The sequence below is a fragment of the Haliotis rufescens genome, unplaced genomic scaffold (genome assembly GCF_023055435.1).
Source record: "Haliotis rufescens isolate VD_foot unplaced genomic scaffold, xgHalRufe1.0.p SCAF_11, whole genome shotgun sequence".
In the NCBI taxonomy this organism is placed as follows: domain Eukaryota; kingdom Metazoa; phylum Mollusca; class Gastropoda; order Lepetellida; family Haliotidae; genus Haliotis; species Haliotis rufescens.
Genome location: NW_025963791.1, coordinates 34,243,322 through 34,269,188, shown reverse-complemented (window position 1 = coordinate 34,269,188; position 25,867 = coordinate 34,243,322). Strand labels below are relative to the sequence as shown.

General features: G+C 40.5%; 1 protein-coding gene across 5 annotated transcripts in view; it reads left to right on the top strand.

Annotated features, from left to right (window-relative positions):
- The window catches only part of LOC124151227 (pro-neuregulin-1, membrane-bound isoform-like), a 155,531-nt gene that overhangs the window by 116,990 nt on the left and 12,674 nt on the right, over positions 1-25,867 (top strand). For 4 of the 5 annotated variants that reach the window (XM_046523592.2, XM_046523590.2, XM_046523589.2 and 1 more), the window contains exon 4: positions 22,308-22,410. In XM_046523592.2, coding sequence (XP_046379548.1) covers positions 22,308-22,410 — 103 coding nt within the window. Of the gene's footprint in view, positions 1-22,307; positions 22,411-24,849; positions 24,915-25,867 lie in introns of all 5 variants that reach the window. The other variant, XM_046523591.2, reaches the window with a different exon arrangement.

Genomic DNA, 25,867 nt, shown 5'->3' with positions numbered 1-25,867 from the left:
CTGCATGAAAGTTGGGAAAGATTGTGACACCAACTATTGGTGGAGCATAGATATGCCTGCATGAAGGATGGGAAAATCTGTATGGGTGTTTCTAGCATTAGATCATACATCTTGCCGTCCCAAAGTTATCTTTAGAAAAGTCGGGGGCACGGGTGGCCCAGTCGTCTAAGGCGCCGCGATTCGCTGTGCAGAGTTGCGTCCCCTGGATACGCCAGAAACCTATGATTTTGGGTTTCAAATCCCGGTTCGCCCCAATTATGTTTCTAGGTTTGTCAGCACCATACCCTTGCTCGTGGGTTTCACCGAAGTGGAAAACGTCTGAGACCTGCATCACTTCGGGCTTTCCTCCCACACTAAGCTGACACGCCGTGATATAACTAGAATACTGTTAAAAGCGGCGTTAAACCCAATTCACTCACTCACTTTAGAAAAGTGTACACAAAATATGTGCCACCATTAGAGTTTAAAAAAATGAAAGCTAAAAGAAACAAATGGAATTTGATCCATTGGTTAATCAACATTAAATGTAAGTCTGCACGTTTTAGTAGTTGGCACATTGTTTTATTGAGTACGAATCTAAAACATGAATTTGAAGCAGGAAAATGTGATTGAACCCAGTTTGAAACATGTAAAAATTAATAGATTTTATGTTTCAGATTTCACTATGATCATTTGTGTTGTAATGTTGGATCATTCAGTGCTGTGAAACCAAGCACTTCGCGTTGCTAGTTCCAGAACAAGAGTTTAAGTGCTTCATTGTTTCAAACTCTTTACCCATGCCCTCTGTCATTGAACTCTTTGAAGCAGTTCACCAGATGTATTTTATCCTGACAGTTGGTTGACATTTGATGGCATGCTTTTACTTGTCAATTTCACGTTGATGTGAAATATGTTTCAGTGTCACTTTCATGTTCAGTCCAGACCAAGTAAGAGCAAGGACATCTCTTTAATTAATGCACTCTTCCAACTCATGAGTTTCAGCAAGCAAATCAATTTGTCCTAAAAAATTGTTTGACAAAAAATTCATGCACTTAAATTTGCCAGTATGGAATTACCCTGATGACTGTGTCGAAGTGCTAACATTGTACAAGTTTAATTACACTATAGAAAAGCTGTATCACCAGTGTTATTGACATTTTACTTGTTAATTACATTGAAAAGTAAATTGACGATAAATGACACACCATGAACTTATAACATTTTATGTAAGAAGATAATTTCAAAGTTGGAGTCAGGGTTAACAAACATATAGTTTGTTATTTATGGAAAGGATGCTAAATATGAGAACTCATTTGGACAACTTGTGTAATTATGTCACAAGTTCAAATTCAGGGAAAAAGGCTCTCCAAAAAATGTGACATTGGATATATGTTATGAAAGGTCATTTGAAAAGGATTGGCATAATGGGTTATTTTACACCAATTGACCTTTTGATTTAAAGCTAAGGATATGAGAAAATATTAGTGCATGCATGAGACTCAATGTTAAAACATATGTGATCACATGCAGGGCCTTCAGGCATAAGTGTTTAATTTTTTAGTTGATGGAACTGCAAAGATCAGCAAAAATCTGCAAACACTTCTCAATTGCATGCTATCACAGTATTCTTGATAGTTTTAAGATTTTAAAAAATATATATATATAAATATATAATATATATAAGATGATAGTTTTATGGTATAAAAAATATATAATATATATATATATATATATACGATGATAATTTTATGATGTAAAAAAATCAATTCAAAGATACCAATAGTAAGCATGATTTTTTTTATTTCTTTTCTAATCCAACCCTGCACTATCATGTTAGTCATTTAAGAATTTCTATACATCATATGTTTTTTGCACTTCAGTGTTTTGAAACGAATGTATACTATTACGTTAACAGCATGTAAGGAAGTTTGACCTGACTTGTTAGATTTGTATATCAGGAAAATGTTATTTTTAGGCTGATGTTTTTTCACTTGTGTTTAAAATGTATGTTTACAGTGTTTTCTTGTGATAAAAACTGTTTCCAGTACAACGAAATCTCATTAGTCTAGACAGGACTACTTTGGAAGCAGACTGGATTTAGAAACAAAATTACTTATTTTTCAAAACAGGAATTGAATATATCAACTGCAGAGTGCTCATACAAGATAAGATTTGTACACCTTGTAAGGTCTTCAGTTTCCCTTGTTATCCCAACATGCAACAGGTCTTCTTTTGCTAAGAATAGTGTTAGTCTACAGTCCCTGAACCATATTATTTTCCCTTCCGCCCAGCCCTTTCTGTAATGCTATAGCCCTGAATGAAGCAAGTCTAGATCTTCCATTCCCATCTCATGGGGTAGCCTTGTGGTTAAAGTGTTTGCTTGTGATGCCAAAGACAAAGGTTCAATTCCCCACTTGGGTACAATTTCCGGTGTCCCCCGCCATGATATTGCTGGAATGTTGCTAAAAGACGCATAAAACCATACTCACTCACTTTATATATAGTTGCTTGTTTCTATCAAAATTATATATTTTGGAGACTAAGTGTAGGAATAGTGTCAACTTGGCCTTTTGGGACGCGGCAGATGAATTTAAAAAAATAAGATCTTTTAAAAAAAATTCCTATTTTTAACAAAATAATTATTTTTTTCCGACTTGCCTGATAAGGGCACTTAATTTGGAATCCAAGATAAACACTGTCTTTAATTTATTATGTCAATATTTATTATGGCATAGCATAAGATAACACAAACAAAAAGTTTACCATTCTAAAGGACACCTTTTAAAATAATCTTTGAGAACAAACCCAAGTTAAAACCCAAAAAGGAACATGGGTAAGAAATATGACAATATTCTTCTAGAATCATCCATTTTCCTAAAGACATGTTAGAAACTGCTGTCATGCGATAGCTCCACGTGCTGACATATATCCTCATTAAAATGAAACAAAGATCAGAAATGGATAACCTTATTTGATTTATGCTCTCGGCACAGCCATCCAAATCAAACCATATGGCGTAAGTGATGCTGTATGCTGGTGATATCATCACGTTGAGACACATGGTTTCTAATTAGTTGAAATGTTGATGTTGAGGGTTACACCTTGTTCCAGTAAAAACGTTGTTTATGTCATACTTGGATGTAAATACACCTATTATTCTTCATCAAAACTGTCCATGGCTCTGGGGTTTGCCTCTTTTGAGTATTGACTGGAAGTGTTTTTCAAATAGCTCATGAAGGGTTAAATAAAAATGATGAGAAACATTTCCATTATCATTAGAAATCACTGCTGAAGTTCATTTTAAGTTTAGCGTGTTTTTGAGTTTTTGAGTAATTGGCTGCTCCAACTTGTTAAATCAAATATATATTAAACATCAACTGCAGAGAATAATTATTCATGATTATCTGCTGAAACCGATACCAATGGGCTTTAAAGGCAAAATAGCGGTGAAAATTGAATGGGTCATTGAACAGCAGTGATGGCACCATGTGTCTCCCAACACTCGTTTGTGATGTGCATCAAACCATTCTGGAATTGACCCGTGAAGATCCGGGGTAGAATAGGTCTTCAGCAACCCATGCTTGCCGTAAAAGGCGACTATGCATGCTTGTCGTAAGAGGCGACTAAGGGGATCGGGTGGTCAGGCTCGCTGACTTGGTTGATGCATGTCATTGTATCCCAACTGCGTGGATCGATGCTCATGATGTCAATCACTGGAGTGTCTCATCCAGACTCGATTATTTACAGACCTCCATCATATAGCTGGAATTTTGCTGAGTTCAGCATTAAGCAACAAAGAAAGAAACAAACAAACCATTCTGGAATTAAATTGTTTTTAAAGTTTGAAAACATGAAGACATGAAACTTTTTTACATAACATGTTCTTTGTTATTTGTACATATGTTTCTGGGCTTCTTGCTTCTTCATCCGGTGAATACACATCGGTATTCACTTGAAGCAAGAAGCTGCCCTGAATCCACATTTAGAGATCAATCTACCATTCTGATGTATCTTGTATTTAGAATACAAAAGAGATTTTTTTAGCTTTCTCATAGAAGTAAACAACGCTATTGAATAAAAGTGACAAAACCTGTTTCCATGATCATAAAATATCTCTACTAAAAGCAGAATCCATTGTCTGATTCCAACTATATTATAAGCATGTGTTTATGAATCACTATTAAAAAGTGATGATACCATGTTTCATGAAAAATAAACTTATCCTGCCCCACTGGTGGCACCTGTCACAAACACATGCAAAGGCAAGTTAATTATTCACCTGGAAAAAAAACCCACAAAATTACTTTAACAAATATGATAAATAAAAATAATAAGTATGTCAGTTAACAAGTATAATTTCAAAGTAGACACAATTCAATCGATAGCAACTTCTTTAATACTGTAAAGGCGATGTTTTGGTATAGATACTTATACCGTTCTCTTGCTTGACAACGGTATAAGGATCTATACCGAAACGTCGCCTTTACAGTATTAAAGAAGTTGTTATCCATAAATTGTTTCTACTTTGTCATCCATCAACTTCTAAGTAATGCCTATCAAACAATTCAAGTATAATTTCTACAAGAAAGGATTAAAAGTTACACTGAATATGGTCAAATGATAGTTGAAAACAGTTTAAAGTACATAACTTGACTGTGATCTTTTACTGTATGGTATGACCTTGGCATAAATTGCTTCAGTAACACTTGTAAGTAAATAGATATATTCAGTGTCATATCAAACCATATTGCAGATACCGTATTCGACGTAATAAGCGCCCTGCTCTAATAAGCATTTGCTAATATATTGGCTAGTGAACAATCCCAATTAGCACCCCTTCCGATTGATCAATGTACACAAGAATTATTTGTTTGCGTATAATACGCACTCATGTGTTATATGCACCCTTAATTATGGGCAATTAAATTCTGGAAGAATATATCTGTCGTATATAAACATTTCAGGCTGTCTGCATAAACCACGAAATTTACCTTTCAACTCTGTTTTTTTTCCAAAATAATATTCTAATAAGAGCCCCCTATTTCTAATTTTGAAAGCGCCCCAGGCGCTTATTATGTTGAATACGGTATTTGAAATTGGCTCAAGGTTGTGTTCTGCTATGGTGGCAGTCTACGATGGTGCTTCAAAGCTATGGAGCATACTCGAAGGGGAGATGAAGCATTGCTTACATCCACCAGACTCTCTCAGACATGGGATGAGTTTATTATTTCTAGAGCTTGACCCAATTTCAGTCAATCTGGATTATCGTGGGTACATTCACTGAGGAAATTGAGGCTCTTATCTCTATGCTGTAGTACCAGTTTTAACCCAAGTTCTTTTCAATTGATTTATTGAGGCGATGTATTTACATTGATGTTTTTACAACTCTTGATTAATTAGGTCTTTAGTATCTTTACAGAATTTGCTCAGTGTTTCCCAATATTGTTTTCAGAAAATGTAGATTTAGTACACGTAGACGATCAGACATTGAGGTAATGAGATTGTTTGAACAATCTTTAGACAGAATCAAAATCATTTTAATTTTTGATTGATCAAAAAGGACGCTTTTATTGATCACTAGGATGCATGCCATGTGAATATTGTAACAAATTAGAATTGACACTTGAGAATGTTATTTCAAACTGGAAGAACTGGAAAGCATTTTTTAATGGAGAATGGATTCAGTGTTGATGACAACAAAAGCAGTACCAAAAGTGTTCCAAAGCCTTCAACATGTAATAGACAAGACCTGTGAAGGTCAGGTTAGAATAGGTCTTCAGCAACCCATGACTGCCGTAAAAGGCAACTATGCTTGTTGTAAGAGGCAACTAACAGTATCGGCTGGTCAGGCTTGCTGACTTGTTTGATGCATGTCATTGTATCCCAATTGCATAAATTGATGCTCATGATGTCAATCACTGGTTTTTCTGGTTCAGACTTGATTATTTACAGACTGCCGTCATACAGCTGGAATATTGCTAAGTGCAGCATTAAACAACAAACAAACCAAACCTCAATTGCATAGATAGATGCTCATGATGTCAATCACTGGATTGTCTGGTCCAGATTCGATTATGTACAGACCGCCGTCATACAGCTGGAATATTGCTATAGTGTGGTGTTAAACAACAACAACAAAAAACTCAAACAAAATAGACGAAGCTGAACACCGCTGGAGGCAACTGTCAAAGGTTGGGATTGGGGAATAAAGGCTAAAAGACATAAGATGGAGTGACTTGCAGGAGGGGCCACTATGTTGGGCCGAATGAAGATGTGAGAGTGGAGGGGTTACACGGTGCCAGCTACTTTCAGAAGTTCTCATTCCAAGCAGACCTTGACTCACCAGCCAACACATGTTCCTTTCTGATGAGATTACATGTAGTCTACAGCATTATATACCTTGTCGACAGTTGCCGCCAGTGGTGGTGAGCTTGCTCTATCTACCTACTAGGGCTATTAATTCTGCTTGATATATCCTAACAGACAGCTCAGTACCATTCTTGGTTATAAATAGTGGTCAGGAAATCATTACATGTTGAAGGTTTTGGACACTTTTGATACAGCTTTTGGTGTCTTTGACTGAGCAGGGTAAATGGTCATGTAACAAGTTCAGCATTATATCCCTGTGATGAAAACAAATATAGCAAGTCATTTTGGATTTTTGTTTGAACATGAAGTTCTTTGTGCATGTTTATCCAATGACCCCTTAAAGGTGAAATGTATAAGATGTAAGGACAATATTGAGTAGAATGAAGTAAGTCATTCTTTTTGACAAACCATGTTAATCTTTCATATGTTTTTACTGTTTTATAGTCTTAGCGAAAGAACTAACAAAACTCTCAATACATTGTCATGTAAATTTTTACGTAACCATATTAGATGTAACAGACATTATATTAATATTATCCAAAACTTTTAAGTCTTTGCTAAAAAAGCAAAGGTTATACCGTTTGTGTTGTCTTTATAATAACACAATAACACAATTTGCATAAACACAAAGAATAATATGAACTCTTTACCCCATGCAAACACAAGGCCACCATGTTTGCTATGGCTGCCTGTGGGAAACAGGGATGAGTATTACCGGACAACTTATTATCAATTATTATGATTAAGTCTCACACATGGTGTAGAAGTTGAGACAAGGGCAAGGAGGGTTGTTGTTAACACAGTGTTTATGTTAACCAATTTGCAAAGACAAGCATCGACTTACAGTGTTATTGACTCTGTTTCTTAGGAGATGACTAAGATGCGTAATGGCCAATTTGTGGTTAGGAGAATGTTATCAAGTACAGATCTGGCATAAAGGTCTAGACAAAAGCTGGATGATGGCAATGGGTGGGCTTGAAAGTGTGTTATAAAGGATTATAAGAGTAAAGCATATAAAAAAGCAGGTTTATTAGCTTTAATTATCTTTTCATCATTATATACCTTGTGTGTTACCATTCAGTGTAGCCTCGTACCTGTGAAAGTTTCATGATATAGTCGTAAAGTTGGTGTAAAGAGTTGCTTCTGTTGGTTAAAGTCCTTTATGCCTGTAAACGATGCAGCTTCAGTTTATGCTGCGAGGTGATCAAGTCATTATTTTTATGCTCTCATTTTGCGTTGGTAAATGAAATGAATGACACCAAGAAGATTTATTTTATAACTTCTATAACTATTTTACTGAAGCTTCAGAAGTAAAACATCATTTTGTAATTTATGTATATCTATGTAGAAAATTGGTAACTAATGGAAACATATTATTTATTTCCTTTCTAATTACTGCAAGTATATCATTTTGCTGGAATCATATGTTATTTTGCACTTATGTCATAATTCCCGATTTTGATAGACTACACATGTTTTCCTTGAGATGATTTCTTATAATTATGTTTTTTCCTTTAAAAAATCAATTATGTTTTATTGGAAAATAATTGATTAATGATTCATTTAGGATGTAAAGGTTTTGGCATGGAAAATACTTTGACTGGACAGTGTTTACAAATACTTCTAGATGTTATGCTTATCTATCATCTTGAATCTTTTCATCATCATAGCAATGTGATTAGAAATAATTAAGGAATGTTTGGATCTTTCTAACATTTTCTCATTAACTAATGAACGTAAAAACTTGTCATTCAATTTATTTTCTTCCATGCATTCATGTTTGATATGCAATTTTGTAATTGGTTACACAAAGTTACATCTGATATTTCTATTTCTATACCAGCAACTCACAGATGATTGTGATTACTTTTTGACTTCTCAGGCATGGTTCTCAGAGATGGTTCCACTTAATTAATAAACTTTGAAAAGTTCGTGAAGAGTCACAAATAAGAGTGACTTGTCATAAGCTTAGAGTAGCCCTTTGCATTTCTTCATGAAGGATATTCAGGAAAGTCTGTTGAGAAGAACAGAAAAAACATGTCTTTTCATTGCAGTTTTGTCTTTTGATTCGTTGCCTATGTGTTTTTCTTCTTTTTATTACTAATTCCACCTGCACTTCCAGCAGTCAATGGGGGAGGGGGTAGATTTGTGGTCGAAGCATTAACTCACCACGACAAAAAGCACAGGTCGGATTTCCCAAATGTACAATGAGTGTAAGCCCCTTCCTTGTGTGACCCAAGTCGCTAAAGTTGCATGAAACCATACCTCACTCACTCACTCACTCACTCACTCACTCACTCACCACTCACCACTCATTCACTCACTCACACACTCACTCACTCACCCACCCACTCACCACTCTCACTCACTCACTCACTCACTCACTCACTCACTCACTCACTCACTCACTCACTCACTCACTCACTCACCCACCCACCACTCACTCACTCACTCACTCACTCACTCACTCACTCACTCACTCACTCACTCACTCACTCACTCACTCACTCACTCACTCACTCACTCACTCACTCACTCACTCACTCACTCACTCACTCACCCACTCACTCACCCACCCACTCACCACTCTCACTCACTCACTCACTCACTCACTCACTCACCCACCCACCCACCCACTCACCACTCACTCACTCACTCACTCACTCACTCACTCACTCACTCACTCACTCACTCACTCACCCACCCACCCACTCACTCACTCACTCACTCATACTCTGAAGTCTTCTTTTCATTTCACCAGCAGGATCCACCTGATCTATTCATGTTAAGTGACATATTTATTAACCTTCATCTTGAATGATCCTTGGATTGTCAGCCACATGAAGCACCACCTGTAGAGACAATCATACCTCTCTTTCCTTCTCTCAATCCGACTACCTGTAGAGACAATCATACCTCTCTTTCCTTCTCTCAATCCAACCACCTGAAGAGACAATCATACCTCCTTCCTTCTCTCAATCCAACCACCTGTAGAGACAATCATACCTCCTCCCTTCTCTCAATCCAACCACCTGTAGAGACAATCATACCTCCTTCCTTCTCTCAATCCAACCACCTGTAGAGACAATCATACCTCCTTCCTTCTCTCAATCCAACCACCTGTAGAGACAATCATACCTCCTTCCTTCTCTTAATCCAACCACCTGTAGAGACAATCATGCCTCCTTCCTTCTCTCAATCCAACCACCTGTAGAGACAATCATACCTCCTTCCTTCTCTCAATCCAACCACCTGTAGAGACAATCATACCTGCTTCCTTCTCTCAATCCAACCACCTGTAGAGACAATCATACCTCCTTCCTTCTCTCAATCCAACCACCTGTAGAGACAATCATACCTCCTTCCTTCTCTCAATCCAACCACCTGTAGAGACAATCATACCTCTCTTTCCTTCTCTCAATCCGACTACCTGTAGAGACAATCATACCTCTCTTTCCTTCTCTCAATCCGAATACCTGTAGAGACAATCATACCTCCTTCCTTCTCTCAATCTGACCACCTGTAGACAATCATACCAATCTTTCTTCTCTCAATCCGACCACCTGTAGAGACAATCATACCTCCTTCTCTCAATCCAACCACCTGTAGAGACAATCATACCTCCTTCCTTCTCTCAATCCAACCACCTGTAGAGACAATCATACCTCCTTCTCTCCATCCAACCACCTGTAGAGACAATCATACCAATCTTTCTTCTCTCAATCCGACCACCTGCAGAGACAATGATACCTCCCTTAATACTCAATCCGACCACCCGTGGAAGTATTCCGATGTCAATCTCTCCCTTCGTCTCCACGCCCAGTCCATTGTTCCATCCATCAGTAACTGTGTATGTTTGTGATGGCTGCTGTACATATTGTGTTTGTGGAGATACCAGTCATCATGTAGCTGCAGTGTGTAAGCCAATCCAGTAGCACAGAGCCCCATGATGTCAAGATTGTTCAGATTCCCTTTGAACTGCAGTCCCGAAAGTGTAAACAGCCTAGCAAATCCGACATCAGCATCGCCACCTGGTGGACACTGCACACCATTGCCAGACAAAACATACAAGTACTTAAAAACCTTCCACTTCAATGGCCTAATTGTTTTTTTGTATTGTCTCCAAAAAACAAATGTGTTTTACCGAATCCTCTTATATTTTGATATTTGTATTTAAAGCCATTCTGCGCCATATTGACAGTTCTTGTTCAGATGGTGAGGGGTTATTGCCTGGAGATCTAAGGAGTTTTGTTTGTGTGTTTGTTTTTTGTTTAATACCGCACTCAGCAATATTCCAGCTATATGCCAGCGGTCTGTAAATAATCAAGTCTGGACCACACAATCCAGTGATTGACATCATGAGCATCGATCCACACAATTGGGATACGATGTCGTGCTTCAACCAAAACCAGAAGCCCAACCACCTGATTACATTAGTCGCCTTTTGCAACAAGTATAGTTACCTTTTACAGTAAGCATCAGTTGCTGAAGACCTATTCTACCCTGGATCTTCACGGGTCAGATCTTAGGGAGTAAGTTAACTACAGAGGTAGAGCATGAGAAGAACTTTCTTGTTGTCCTTGGTACTTCCTTTGAAGTCATGTAAAGACTCACTCACTCACTCAACCCTCAACCTCCATCTCACTGCTGTTGTAGGCACCGTTCCTTAAAGCAAACTTTAAACTCTAAGACAATGGTTACTCCAATGCTTTACCATAAGCCCGGGGCGGTCAGGTAGCCAAGTAGTTAAAGTGGCCCCTCATCACGTCGAAGACCTGCGTTCGATTCCCGACATGGGTACAATGTCTGAAGCCCATATCTGGTGTCCTCCGCCATGACATTGCTTGAATATTGCTAAAAGCGGCGTAAAACTATACTCACTCACTCCCATAAACCCATGACAGTCTCAGCACTGAGAGAAGATTGGGTAGCCTCACGGTTAAAGCGTTCACTCATCACGCCAAAGACCAGAGTTTGATTCCCAGCATGGGTACAATGTGTGAAGCCCATATCTGGTGTCCCCTGCCATGATATTGCTGGAATATATGGTGTATATATATATATACATGCTCACTCGGTCCGCAGGTAAATTAAAATATACGACTTGGTTCATCAATACATATTAAACAGTGCTCTTATGCCTATCCCAGCCGGGTAAAGGGAGATAACTTTTATTGACATGTTTTCCTTTTATGTGGAAGCTCAAGCCCACCTGAGCCAGGTTACACTAATGAAAGCAAGGATGTTTTTTGCACACTAATTATATGGTTCTTGCAGCATGTACACAGTGTGACACACCATTCCGCTAAAGAAAATACAGGCAAAGATGCGCCAGAGTCTGCTCATGGTTCCTGGAAATATTCAAAGCGTTCATGGTAATAAAAAGTCTCTTGAACACTCAACACTGCAGGATCTCTTTACAGCAAAGTAAATGGTCCATGATTTATTACCTTGTTGAACAAGCACCTGATATTTTCAAAGACATCAGCTGATAGATTTCAGGGCGAGGCTTGTTTCGTCATAACTGATCTGATGAATAAGTAAAAATAAGTTGTTTGTTTTGTGTCATTTTTTCAAGAAATTCAAAATTCATCAATGTTCACCCTAAAAAATGTCATGCATTTGAAGATTATTTTTTATATAGGTAAAATAGGTAATAAATTATATCTGGGTATTTATCCTTCTATGTCAGAAGGTCAAGAGAATCTTTGTATACGTAGATAAAAGGTGCACTTTTTACACAATGTGAAGATACATTACTCTGTCATACAAATCCCCCCCGAGAACTAACGAAGAGATAACACACAAAAAGGGTTTTATGGTTGTAAGTGTAGAAACAAATCAGTAGAAAGTAGACAATTGGGGAAAATAAGAAATCGAAATTAGGCACTTTAATAAATGTTGTCAGACAATTGAACTAAAATTGGGATCATGGTGCCCTGCATAACTAGTCCCGGTGCAGAGTTGTGTCCCTTTAACCATAGCAGGATCTGCTGTTTGAGCTTGTTCTGCCTCAATTATTATCCTTGGTATGTCATGCCTATCTTCATGGGTCTAATGAAAGTGGTAATTATCTTTAACCTGCTTCACATTGGATTCCTTCCTATAATAGGGGGCACAGGTGGCCCAGACGTCTCAGGCGCCGCGATTCCCTGTGCAGAGTTGCGTCCTTTGGGCACGTCAGAAACTTATGATTGTGGGTTCGAATCCGGATTATGTTTTCAGGTTTGTCAGCCCCATACCTGTGCTCGTGGGTTTCACCCAAGAGGTAAACATCTGAGACCTGCATCACTTCGGGCTTTCCTCTCACATTAAGATGACATGCCGCGATATAACTGGAATACTGTTAAAAGCGGCATTAAACCCAACTCACTCACTCCTATATTGAGATGACATAACAATCTGTTCAATGAGAGAATAAACCCACCACACGCTGTTTGGCCTAGTCATCTAAGGAGCCGCAATTCGGTATGCAGTCTTGTATCCATTGGCCATGCCAGAGACCTATGATCGTTGGTTCAAATCCTCGTTTCCCTGACACATGCGCAGGTCCGAGAATTCGGGTCACAGTACTCCAGGTATTACCCTACTGCTTGAAGGATTCATGATCTGTTTATTTCTAACACTTGACAGTGATTGGCTGGACTCGCATCAGGGTATTTGGTGGTATGAAAGCAAGGCAAATGTCAAATAGCCATAGGCAGTCGTTTATGAAAAGGAGCTATTGAAATATATTACAAAAATAGAATTTAATCTGTACATCTAATAGAAGTAATACAAGCTTGATTTACGTTAATGTACCTAAAGACGTGTGTCAACAAAACCTTATGAGGTCTTAGTATTGCACAATTTGTAAGCTTGAAATATACATTGCAATGAGCCCAGCTTGCGCTATCGCAGACCAAATTTGTTCTGTAATAGCCATGAAAAGCAGGAACCAGTGCCAGTATGCTAATTTGTCCCTTGCTTCCATCATTGGATCGGGGTACTCCTGCAATTAAATTGGGTGATGGCGCTAAGTGAAGGCAGTTCACCGATTTATGGCTAAGTGTATGTCCAAGATGCAGCAATGTATACATAATGTCATTCTTGTGCGAGGGGCAATGGTGGTCTGGGAGGACATATTGTTTATATCCATGTGTGAAATCAGGGCATGTCTCAAAAGGTTATGTTCGCCCTTGTTCAAGTATCAATATTACTTTTACCCTCATTCATGACCGCCTCTGGTCTATGGATAGAAATTCTGTCTGGAGAGTGGAAGGTTTGTGGTTCGATCCCCTGGCTGCATCTAATCAAAAGATGGTAAAAGATGGTACTTATTGTTACCCTGCCTTGTACTCGGCATTGAGGGAGTGGAGCAACAATGTTAGGCTGCGGGATGATATCTCATTGGCCTCGCACAATAAAACCAAACGCGCACATGCACACACGGACGCACACACGCACACGCACACACACACACACACACACACACACACACACACACACACACACATGTCCAATTGAACATGCAGGTCATATATATAAAGTGCAAAAATCGTGCACATGAGGGGGCACGGGTGGCCCTGTCGTCTAAGGCGCCGCGATTTGCTGTGCAGAGTTGCGTCCCTTAGGCACGCCAGAAACCTATGATTGTGGGTTCGAAGTGGTAAACGTCTGAGACCTGCATCACTTCGGGCTTTCCTCCCACATTAAGCTGACACGCTGTGATATAACTGGAATACTGTTAAAAGCGGCGTTAACTCACTTACTCACTCACTCACTTGAACATGATGACGTTAAACCTCTTTCCATTTCACCCAACATGTGTTTGTAAAAAACACGACCCTTGTCTCCTTGTCATGAGCTTTTTGCCATGTTCTATAAGTCCTTAAAATATATTCTGTGGAAGTCATGAAATGCCCCCTCTGTCTTCACGTGGTGTCCAGCTGATGGCAAAAGGATGAGGTGGGATCCGTTAAATGGTTGTCTGGGTAATTAACACACTAAATATGGTGTGAATGTTGTAACTTGACTTCCAAGTACATTCTCTGACTGCTATTATCTTGATTTATGTAGCAAGGCTTCACTTCCTGAGGCTTGTAATGTGTGGGTTTGTATGCACAAGTGACTTCTCTCTGGAAAACTTCTGTCTCTGAGTCCAGCGGTGATTGAATTGACTTTGGTTTGTCATGAATAAAGGATCAGGATAAATCATGGCCAGTTATGCATACACAGTTGGGATTATAAACCACTTATTTGTCAGTGGTCACAAGATTGCATGATTGGGAGGCGAACAGATTTTGATGTATCTAGGGTTGTGTCCCTTTTCTTGAGTTATGTCCCTTGTTTTAGCTAACCTCCATTACAGTGGTATCTCGGTTTATGTTTTGATCTACTGTTGAAGGTATGTTTTATTGACTTGTATTAATTGTGTTTAAGTTATGTTTTATTGTCTTGTGTTGGAGGTATGTTTTATTGACTTGTGTTGAAGGTATGTTTTATTGACTTATGTTTAAGGTATGTTTTTTTTGCTTGTGTTGAAAGTATGTTTAATGAAAGTTACTTTTAGCTTCCCTTGGAAGTAAGAGGGAAGGTTTTGTTTGATAAAGCTTGAAACAAACCCAATGGAAGCATGGTGGTTTTAGTGACTATACTCAACCACTCATCACCGTGTCATTTTTCAACTCAACTGCTCACTCATCCATCCTACCAGCCTCCCTCTGAATGACACAACCATTCAACCAGCCATCCAACCTGCCACCCACTCACTCACTCAACCATTCAACCAGCCACCCAACCTGCCACCCACTCACTCACTCAACCATTCAACCAGCCACCCAACCTGCCACCCACCCACTCACTCACTCAACCATTCAACCAGCCACCCACCCACCCACCCACTCACTCAACCATTCAACCAGCCACCCAACCTGCCACCCACCCACTCACTCAACCATTCAACCAGCCACCCACCCACTCACTCAATCATTCAACCAGCCACCCAACCTGCCACCCACCCACTCACTCAATCATTCAACCAGCCACCCAACCTGCCACCAACCCACTCACTCAACCATTCAACCAGCCACCCACCCACTCACTCAACCATTCAACCAGCCACCCAACCTGCCACCAACCCACTCACTCAACCATTCAACCAGCCACCCAACCTGCCACCCACCCACTCACTCACTCAACCATTCAACCAGCCACCCACCCACCCACCCACTCACTCAACCATTCAACCAGCCACCCAACCTGCCACCAACCCACTCACTCAACCATTCAACCAGCCACCCAACCTGCCACCAACCCACTCACTCACTCAACTATTCAACCAGCCACCCAACCTGCCACCCACCCACTCACTCTACCATTCAACCAGCCACCCAACCTGCCACCAACCCACTCACTCAACCATTCAACCAGCCACCCAACCTGCCACCCACCCACTCACTCAACCATTCAACCAGCCACCCAACCTGCCACCAACCCACTCACTCAACCATTCAACCAGCCACCCAACCTGCCACCCACCCACTCACTCAACCATTCAACCAGCCACCCACCCACTCACTCAACCATTCAACCAGCCACCCAACCTGCCACCAACCCACTCACTCAACAATTCAACCAGCCACCCAACCTGCCACCCACCCACTCACTCAACCATTCAACCAGCCACCCAACCTGCCACCCACCCACTCACTCACTCAACCATTCAACCAGCCACCCAACCTGCCACCCACTCACTCACTCAACCATTCAACCAGCCACCCAACCTGCCACCCACCCACCCACCCACTCAACCATTCAACCAGCCACCCAACCTGCCACCCACTCACTCACTCAACCATTCAACCAGCCACCCAACCTGCCACCCACCCACTCACTCAACTATTCAACCAGCCACCCAACCTGCCACCAACCCACTCACTCTACCATTCAACCAGCCACCCAACCTGCCACCAACCCACTCACTCAACCATTCAACCAGCCACCCAACCTGCCACCAACCCACTCACTCAACCATTCAACCAGCCACCCAACCTGCCACCCACCCACTCACTCACTCAACCATTCAACCAGCCACCCACCCACCCACCCACTCACTCAACCATTCAACCAGCCATCCAACCTGCCACCAACCCACTCACTCACTCAATCAACCAGCCACCCAACCTGCCACCAACCCACTCACTCTACCATTCAACCAGCCACCCAACCTGCCACCCACCCACTCACTCAACTATTCAACCAGCCACCCAACCTGCCACCCACCCACTCACTCTACCATTCAACCAGCCACCCAACCTGCCACCCACTCACTCACTCAACCATTCAACCAGCCACCCAACCTGCCACCCACCCACCCACTCAACCATTCAACCAGCCACCCAACCTGCCACCCACTCACTCACTCACTCAACCATTCAACCAGCCACCCAACCTGCCACCCACCCACCCACTCAACCATTCAACCAGCCACCCAACCTGCCACCCACCCACTCACTCAACTATTCAACCAGCCACCCAACCTGCCACCCACCCACCCACTCACTCAACCATTCAACCAGCCACCCAACCTGCCACCCACCCACTCACTCACTCAACCATTCAACCAGCCATCCAACCTGCCACCCACCCACTCACTCAACTATTCAACCAGCCATCCAACCTGCAACCCACCCACTCACTTAGTCACTCACTCAACCATTCAACCAGCCACTCACTCAAACACTTACTCAACCATTCATTCAATGATTCTACCAGCCACCCACGCACTCACTCAGCCATTCAGCCACTCACTCACCGCGAGTCAGAGCGTATAAAAACTTAAAGAGCCCCTACTGCGTCATGAGGCAAGCCTGCCCCTTGCAAGGCGTATCAGGTGTCTGAAGCTTGTTGACATTGCGCTTGTAAATACATTCCATATAGCCAGCAGCCATCTTCAACGGAACAACCAGACACAAGTGACACTTGTCTTGAAGAAAAAGCCTCATGCTGTGATTTGGTTTGTAATAGCCATAGTTTCTTCAAAACTACTACAGCCATTCTGTTTTATGTGTATTTGCTTCTGTGACAGGAATTGATGGTGAACATAGACTTGTTGTCTTGAAAAACTGTTTGGGTATTGGAACTTGGAGAAGGCATGGTCATTACAGATCACGGATATAATCGTTAGATTAAGTCCTGTTTAAGTCATCAATATTTTACGCCTTGAATATTCAGATTTTCAAACACCATCCAGATGATCTCCTATGAATTTCTCGTCATAAGAGCCATGTATTGTGGGTATGGATAGGCTTGTTGAATGTCAGCCGTCACATCATGATGTTGGTTACACCTCCACATTGATGTATCTGTACTTTACACTTCGATGATCTTAACGCCAATTCCTTCCGTCACACTCCTGTGCTGCAAAGATGTCTTTTAAAAAAAATTCAAATCTGTGCCCCCTAGTGTTTGATGAGATTTAGGATTGGTAAGGGTGTGCTCAACAGAAGCTCATGCTTCAAATCTGATTTGTATTTTCTCAAACCTAGATAGAATTAGAGACCACGGAACCAGCGGGGGTGGTGGGGATGGGGGGAGAGGATGCAGGTGACGTGCACGCTCCTTTTTTCAGACGCTTTACATGTTAACTGCGCCCCTGGCCAGGTGTCTTTGTGACCTGGATATATTGTGCACTTAGCACTCCGGGTCTGCCTTCCAGGTCCTTCCCTTGTTTCAAGGCGAATGTTACTACTTAATTACAGTGTGTGTAATCAACCCATTACACATCAAAAGAATAAATAGAAGGCGTTTTCATGGACAGATAAATATAAATGAGCACTATAATCTCTTCCTAGACATAAAATTACATGCAGGAAGGACTATAAATGATTCATAGAGCAGTTGAGAAAAATGATTTTGTCACTTAAAATTTGGTTATATTAGTTGTGGTTGGCTCTTTGTTCTATGGTGTGCAACTTGTTGTGCGGGGTTATGTCCCTTTCCCATACCAGGATCATGGGTTCTAACCCAAGGTCCTGATCCTGTGTAACATTAAGCTTTCCTGATGTATTAAGCTGACATTCTGCTTGGATGTGACTGATTATTATCATTCATAATCTTCAGTAAGCTAAGAGAAAAGATATTTGTGTAACATATTGTTTTGTTTGTTGTTTTATGCTGCACTCCTGTTAAAGATGGTTCAGGGCAAATAAAGTCAAGAAGTAGTGAATATGGTCAGAATGCTGATGCAATGATGGCATATTGGTTTGTTTGTTTGTTGTCTAAAGTTGCACTCAGCAATATTCAAGCTATATGAGGCGGTCTGTAAATAATTGAGTCTGGACCAGATAATCCAGTGATTGACATCATGTACACTGATCCACACAATTGTAATACGATGACATGCATCAACCAAGTCAGGACCCTGATCACCCAATCCTGTCAGTCGCCTCTTACAACAAGCACTGGTTGCTGAAGACCAACCCTCAGTGGTAATCGTTACAGAATTAGCACAGTTGCATCAAGTGGTATAAATATTGTGCATATAAACTGACTCTATTAAGTATCATTGATCAGAACTTAGTAGGCAGAATGTAAAGGAGGCTAGTACATCACATATTGGCTATCACCAAATGGACCCTTCACATATCTAAAAACATTACTTGACTTGTTCACATAAAATACCAAAATCAATTTTCTTAGAAATGTAAGGCTCTCTATGATGTTGTTGAATGATTGGAACCAGCAGGTAATTCTCCTGTTGAAAAAGAACACAGCGTTGCTTCCTCCGACTTTTGACTTCGATCTATACACGAAATAGAAGAATAAATATGTCATGTATTGATCAACACAAGAATAGACATGAAGTTGAGATGCCTAATAATGTATTGTAGTCATTTACTACAGAGCGGGGATGCGATTGTGTGAGGGATTGATAGCCAATCAATGCTATTGTTTGCAATGCACCATGGGAAGGGTTTGTCCTCCTTGTACCACAAACACGGAATGGTGTGTGTGTAGAGGTGGACACACCTGAAACGCCAGCTGTGTCCATGGGTATTAATGTTGGCAGTTAGTATTATTATGTATTCTGGATGGTCCAGCTGAGACAATATTAGTTGTTCTGAAAGCAGGGTAGTGTTTTCCTACCACTGTTGTTCGAGTTCCTGATATAACAATATTACTATATCAGGAACAAATAAGGCATTATTTGATACTGGCCAATCGAACATCTTAAAATATTTTATGGAGTTGCATATTAGATTTTTTTCTGGGTTAATGAAACACAGGCCGCATGGTAGCCCAGTGGTTTAATCATCTTGAAGAAGTGCCTTGTTCAGTTCCTCATTCTTGACTGCCTCCGTGGTTTTGTGGATAGCATCTGCCTGGGGTGCATAAGTTCTGTGGTTAGATCCCTGGTTGCGTCATACGCAGACATTAAAAGATAGTAGAAAGTAGTAAAACAAAGACTGGTCGGCTCAGAGTCGGCATACTGTGTCTGAGTGGTTCATGCACGTCACTGTATAAGAGCAATAATCTTGAAAGGCACGTTAAGCCCCATTTCCCCTCCCCCTTATTCCTGGTATACGTCACCATATTGAAACATACAAGCCTCAAGAACTTTAATAAATTTTTAAAACTCGAGGCATTTTATTTTTTAAACAAACTTCCCAAGGCATCTCTATACATTCATTGTCCATGGATGTAAACAATTGACTTGCCTTTGCATGTATTTGTGATGGTGCCGAAGGTGCCGGTGGTTGGGCAGGTTACATTCACCTTTTGAAAAACACCTGGTGTCCTCACTATCTGAACAGACCTGTGATGATCTGGGGTAGAATAGATCTTCAGCAACCCGAGCTTGCCGTAAAAGGCGACTATGCTTGTCATAAGAGGTGACCAATGGGATCGGGTGGTCAGGTTCGCTGACTTGGTTGATGCATGTCATTGTATCCCTAATGCGTGGATCGATGCTCATGATATCAATCACTGGATTGTCTGGTCCTGACTCAAGTATTTAGAGACCGCCGTCATATAGCTGGAATATTGCTGAGTCAGCATTAAACAACAAAACAACAAAACAACCAACCAACCACTGTCTGAACACACACCTTGACATAGTCGGAATCGTACCATGGACTCTGCTTTTGGCAGAGATGTCTTATCATCATGGAATGAATTTTGTCGCATTTGTTCACATGAGGGCTGAATGTTTGATTGGACTTAGTAACCTACATTGTATATTTCAAGTTAAGAAAGAAGGCACGCACATTGTGAAGTGTTTCTCTATCTGTAGATACAAGGACAATGAAACAATGTGAGGTGGAGTGTTTGGTGGTAAGGTTTGTTATGACCTTCATTGTATGGAACCAGCCTCACTCACTCACTCACTCACTCACTCACTCACTCACTCACTCACTGGGTGTAGAAGGAATTGAAATATTTTACGTTAAAGATTTGGATGTCAATTGCACATATGGATCTACTGAATTTGACTAACAGTAAAACACTGTCAGGGTATTCTCTGAATGAATGAGAAAACCTTATACCTTGTTCAAGACTTGAGTTTTTCAATGTGATTAAGTGTTGGTAAGTAGTTAAGCCATCAGGCATTCATCATTTGAAGTTGATGTGTTACTGAAGAGGTACTTTTCTTTCACTAAGCATGTATATAACTAAGATATCTGTTAGACGTCTTTTGTAAGAAAGAGTTATGAGAAGCTATATTCTCTTTGGTTCTAGACATACATTTTTAGAAGAATTTCAGTTCTCGTTAAACCGAAATGCTTACTCTGCATATGTCTGTAGTTCGTGTTTTTGAATCAGGTGAATACAAGTCTTTCATAGGCATTTAGAAGATGGAACATGTAGACATGACACTTTGATGGATAACACCTCGCATACAATTACTAAGTTTTCATGTGATGAAGAACAAGACCGAGCCACAGTAACAAACAATAACCATGTTGTTGTCAATGAAAAGTAGTATCATTGAAGGTGACGCATTGAAGAAAATCATTCTTCCAACTTTTTCAGCTTGTTGACAGTAATAACTATTGTCTTGAGGGTAAAGCGTACAGGTAGCCAGCTTCGCTGTCAGAGTGATTAGTGATGTAATGGTAACCAAAGATGTCACAATGGTCTGCAAAGCATTGTGATGCAATTCAATTTTAGTAATATCTCCTAGGAGATATTGCCAGAACTCAGGTGATATCTACTGTTGAAGCCTAATTTGGAAGATACGTTTTAGATGGATTGATGGATGGAGGGAGGGATCGATGGATGGATGATGAATGGAGAGATGGATGGATGATGGAAGGATGGAGGGAGGGATCGATGGATGGATGATGAATGGTTGGATAGATGGAATGATGGATTGGAGGGAGGGAGGTATGGATGATGGATGGAGAGATGGATGGATGATGGAAGGATGGAGGGATGGATGATGGATGAGGGATGCATTGATTCATGGATGGAGGGAGGGATGGATGATGGATGGAGGGATGGATTGATTCATGGATGGAGGGAGGGAGGGAGGTATGGATGATTGAAGGATGATGGAATGATGGATGGAGAGAATGATGGAGGGATGATGGAAGGATGGAGAGAGGGAGGTATGGATGATGGAAGGATGGATGAGAGAAGGATGGATGATGGAAGGATGGATGATGGATGGAGAGAAGGATGGATGATGGATGGATAATGGAAGGATGGAGGGAGGGAGGTATGGATGATGGAAGGATGGATGATGGAAGGAGGGAGGTATGGATGATGGAAGGATGGATGATAGATGGATGATGGAAGGAGGGAAAGATGGATGATGGATGGAGGGATGGATTGATTTATGGATGGAGGGAGGGAGGGAGGGATGGTTGGATGGATGGATGGATGGAAAGATATACACATCTGCAAAAAGACTTTTTGACTTTTTGGTCATTTTTCATGAAAATAATGAAACTTACATTACATGTATTTTTCAGTTAAGGCCCCAACATTGAAGCATAGACGATGTAAACAGCAGACATATTGTCTCAATGGAGGGACATGCAGATACATGGACAGCTTACAGAAAGAATTTTGCGAGTAAGTGAGACATTAGATGTGTGGGTCAAGGTTAAAGTGATCATGTGGGTCACAGTTAACATTATCATAATGTATACATTTCTGTGTTGAGTTTCAGTCTCGTGAACTTAACTGTACATTTCCTCAAGCATGTTGTCGTAATGTGTATCAAATGTTTTTTCTACAATGTTCACTACTTTGGAAGAAATGAAAAATTAAAATTCGGATTTGTTTTTTATTGAAAAATAGATTTATGTTAATGTTTGTATTAATTTTTATGCAAGAAAATGATGATGATGATGATGATGATGATGATGATGATGTTTAACCATCACAGTTTCACAGTTTCATTAATTCAGTTTCATTCTTCCACATACATGGTATCACAGGGTTTACTTAACCTTCATATTAGAATGGTCGGATTAATATTGGGTGGAGGGATGGACTAACAACATGTATGTCTTTCAAAATGCTGCATTTTGTCCACATAAACATTACAGATGTGTATAGAATTCCAAATTTATGGTTTTGAATCCAAACCTTTCTTTGTAATGTAGTTAATTCTTTAGCCATGGTCATTTATGTAACATAGGTTCAACATTAGGATGTTTATTTATAAAGGTGTGTTAGTGTATTATAGTCCTACATTTCAGTAACCTTTTTTAGACTTTTTCATGAACTCTCCTTCCTGTGCATGTAAAAGACATCTTTCTTCTTCAGCTATCTTAGTGTAATATGGAGTATTAGATTTCCTTTGTCTCAATAATGGATGTATTTTAGTTTTTGGTGGATGTTAGTTATATCCTTTTGATTTCAGAATGCATTTTCATTTCTATATAAATAAAAACTTTTAAGGACATGAAAGTATAGCGGCTTAAGTGTCAGAGGCCAGAAAATGTCTATTTCAGAGTACATGACCTTTCACATGGTGTGAAAAGCGCTTTAGAATATTCTTGTAGCTTGTCATGAACATGTATATCTTGCTGAGTTGGTCTGGACATTGCAAGGTGGGCACAGAGGAACAAACCATCAAAGCCACCCCAATTTGCAGTGTCAATTGGTAACCCTAAGTGTGGTCTGGATTGTCTGGTCATGGATTTGAATCCCATATATGTCTGGATTGTGATTGTGGTCTTGGTCTGCCAGCACCATTATCATGTTGGATCAAATTGACATGCTGTGCAAGGCGTGACATGCAGACCTCACTGAGTCATGCATATTCAGTGTTAACACAATAGAAGTAATGCATAGAAGCTCATGGAGTCTCATGTCAGATGAAGTCAAGAGTTATTCAGGGATCTCTGTTGAATTCAAAATGCAGTGGTGTTTCTGGTCAGAATCACAACATTGGAAGAGAGTGCTGGCTAAAGGGGAGACAGGTGGGAATGTTAGTGTAAAGTGTTGCACCAATGTAAGACAAGTTGGTGTAGTAGTGAATACTGTTAGCCAATTGCCAGACAGGTGGGTATGTCAGTCTACAGTGTAAGCCAATGGGCAGACAGGTGGATGTGTCAGTCTACAGTGTAAGCCAATGGGCAGACAGGTGGATGTGTCAGTCTACAGTGTTAGGCAATGGGCAGACAGGTGGGTGTGTCAGTCTATAGTGTTAGCCAATGGGGAGAAAGGTGGGTGTGTCAGTGTACAGTGTTGAGCCAATGGTAAGACAAGTTGGTGTAGTAGTGAATACTGTTAGCCAATTGGCAGATGGGTGGGTGTATCAGTCTACAGTGTAAGCCAATGGGGAGAAAGGTGGGTGTGTCAGTCTACAGTGTTAGCAAATGGGTAGATAGGTGGGTGTGTCTGTCTATAGTGTCAAGCCAATTGGCAGATAGGTAGCTATGGCAGTCTACAGTGTTAACCAATGGGAAGACAAGTAGGTGTAGTAGTGTATACTGTTAGCCAATGGGCAGACAGGTGGGTGTGTTAGTTTAAAACATTGAGCCAGTGAGAAGATAAATGTGTCAGTCTATATTGTTGAGCCAATGGTAAGACAAGTTGGTGTAGTAGTGAATACTGTTAGCCAATTGGCAGATGGGTGGGTGTATCAGTCTACAGTGTAAGCCAATGGGGAGAAAGGTGGGTGTGTCTGTCTATAGTGTAAGCCAATGGGGAGAAAGGTGGGTGCGTCAGTCTACAGTGTTCAGCCAATGGGCAGATAGGTATAGGTATGGCAGTCTACAGTGTTAACCAATGGGAAGACAAGTAGGTGTAGTAGTGTATACTGTTAGCCAATGGGAAGACAGGTAGGTGTTGTGGTGTATACTGTTAGCCAATGGGCAGACATGTGGGTGTGTCAGTCTATAGTGTTAGCCAATGGGCAGACAGGTGGGTGTGTCAGTCTATAGTGTTAGCCAATGGGCAGACAGGTGGGTATGTCAGTCTACAGTGTTAGGCAATGGGCAGACAGGTGGGTGTCTTGGTGTGTGGTGGACACCTCTAACATGTCCAATTCTAACACAGATGCCCAGAGTCTTTCAAGGGTGAGCGCTGTCAAGAACTGGAAACATCCAGTGTTATTGGGACTGGTAGGCATGACAAATACTTCTACGGACCAGGTTCGGAGGCCAAGTTGATCTTTAGCATGGCCTGTGATAGACATAGTACAAATAATTTGAACGAAAAATAATGATAAATGTTTACTTTTGCTTTAATCTTTACATTTTGCATGATTCCCTTTTGTTATTTGCATGAAAAAATGACTTATTTTTGTTTACTAATTGTGCTGAGTTATTCTTAACTTTGTACTATGCATGGGAAAGTTTTATTTTCAAAATTATTTTGTAGAGATTTTGTATTGAATATTTGACTTTGTCAAAGCAGATTTGTGATTAAAGATCAACTTACCTTGAACGAGAAGAATGACCTCCCCTAGTTTTGAACTGCTGAATTATATGTATATTTAATCAATTACTAACGGCTGTAGCACTGACCATGTGGCGTTCATAACAAAGTAGATCAAGGACTGTACCTGTGAAGATTAGTTTCAAATTGACCAAATGTTAAACTAACATAGGCCTCCAGATGAATGCAATATTTTTTAACTGGATAAGTTCGTGCATGAGCTTCAAAATTGTGAGATGTTTTTTTCATGTGTGTGAAATGAGCATGCGCTTTTAAGATTCATCAACAGTTCTTCATAATAAATTACATTTTTACTTTACAAGAAAACAGAGACAAGTAAATCTACATTTACGTTTTTGTAAATAAGAATCATATATCAGTATTATTGTATCTTGTACAATATTTTGATGTGCTTTGTTATGTTTACCATTAAGATCAGCAGTCTCACAGTGTTATTAGGTGTCATATTCTGTGTGGCAATATTATGAAACCTTTTAGCATTGCAAGGCTTTTTGCGCCATGCTTACTCATCCGACCAGTGTCCAGCTTGCAAGCAGATCATGTGACATAGCCAAGGGTCAAGGTCATCTGCGTGCCGTGTTGCTTGTGGTTTCATTCCAATGCTGTCATTATTTCA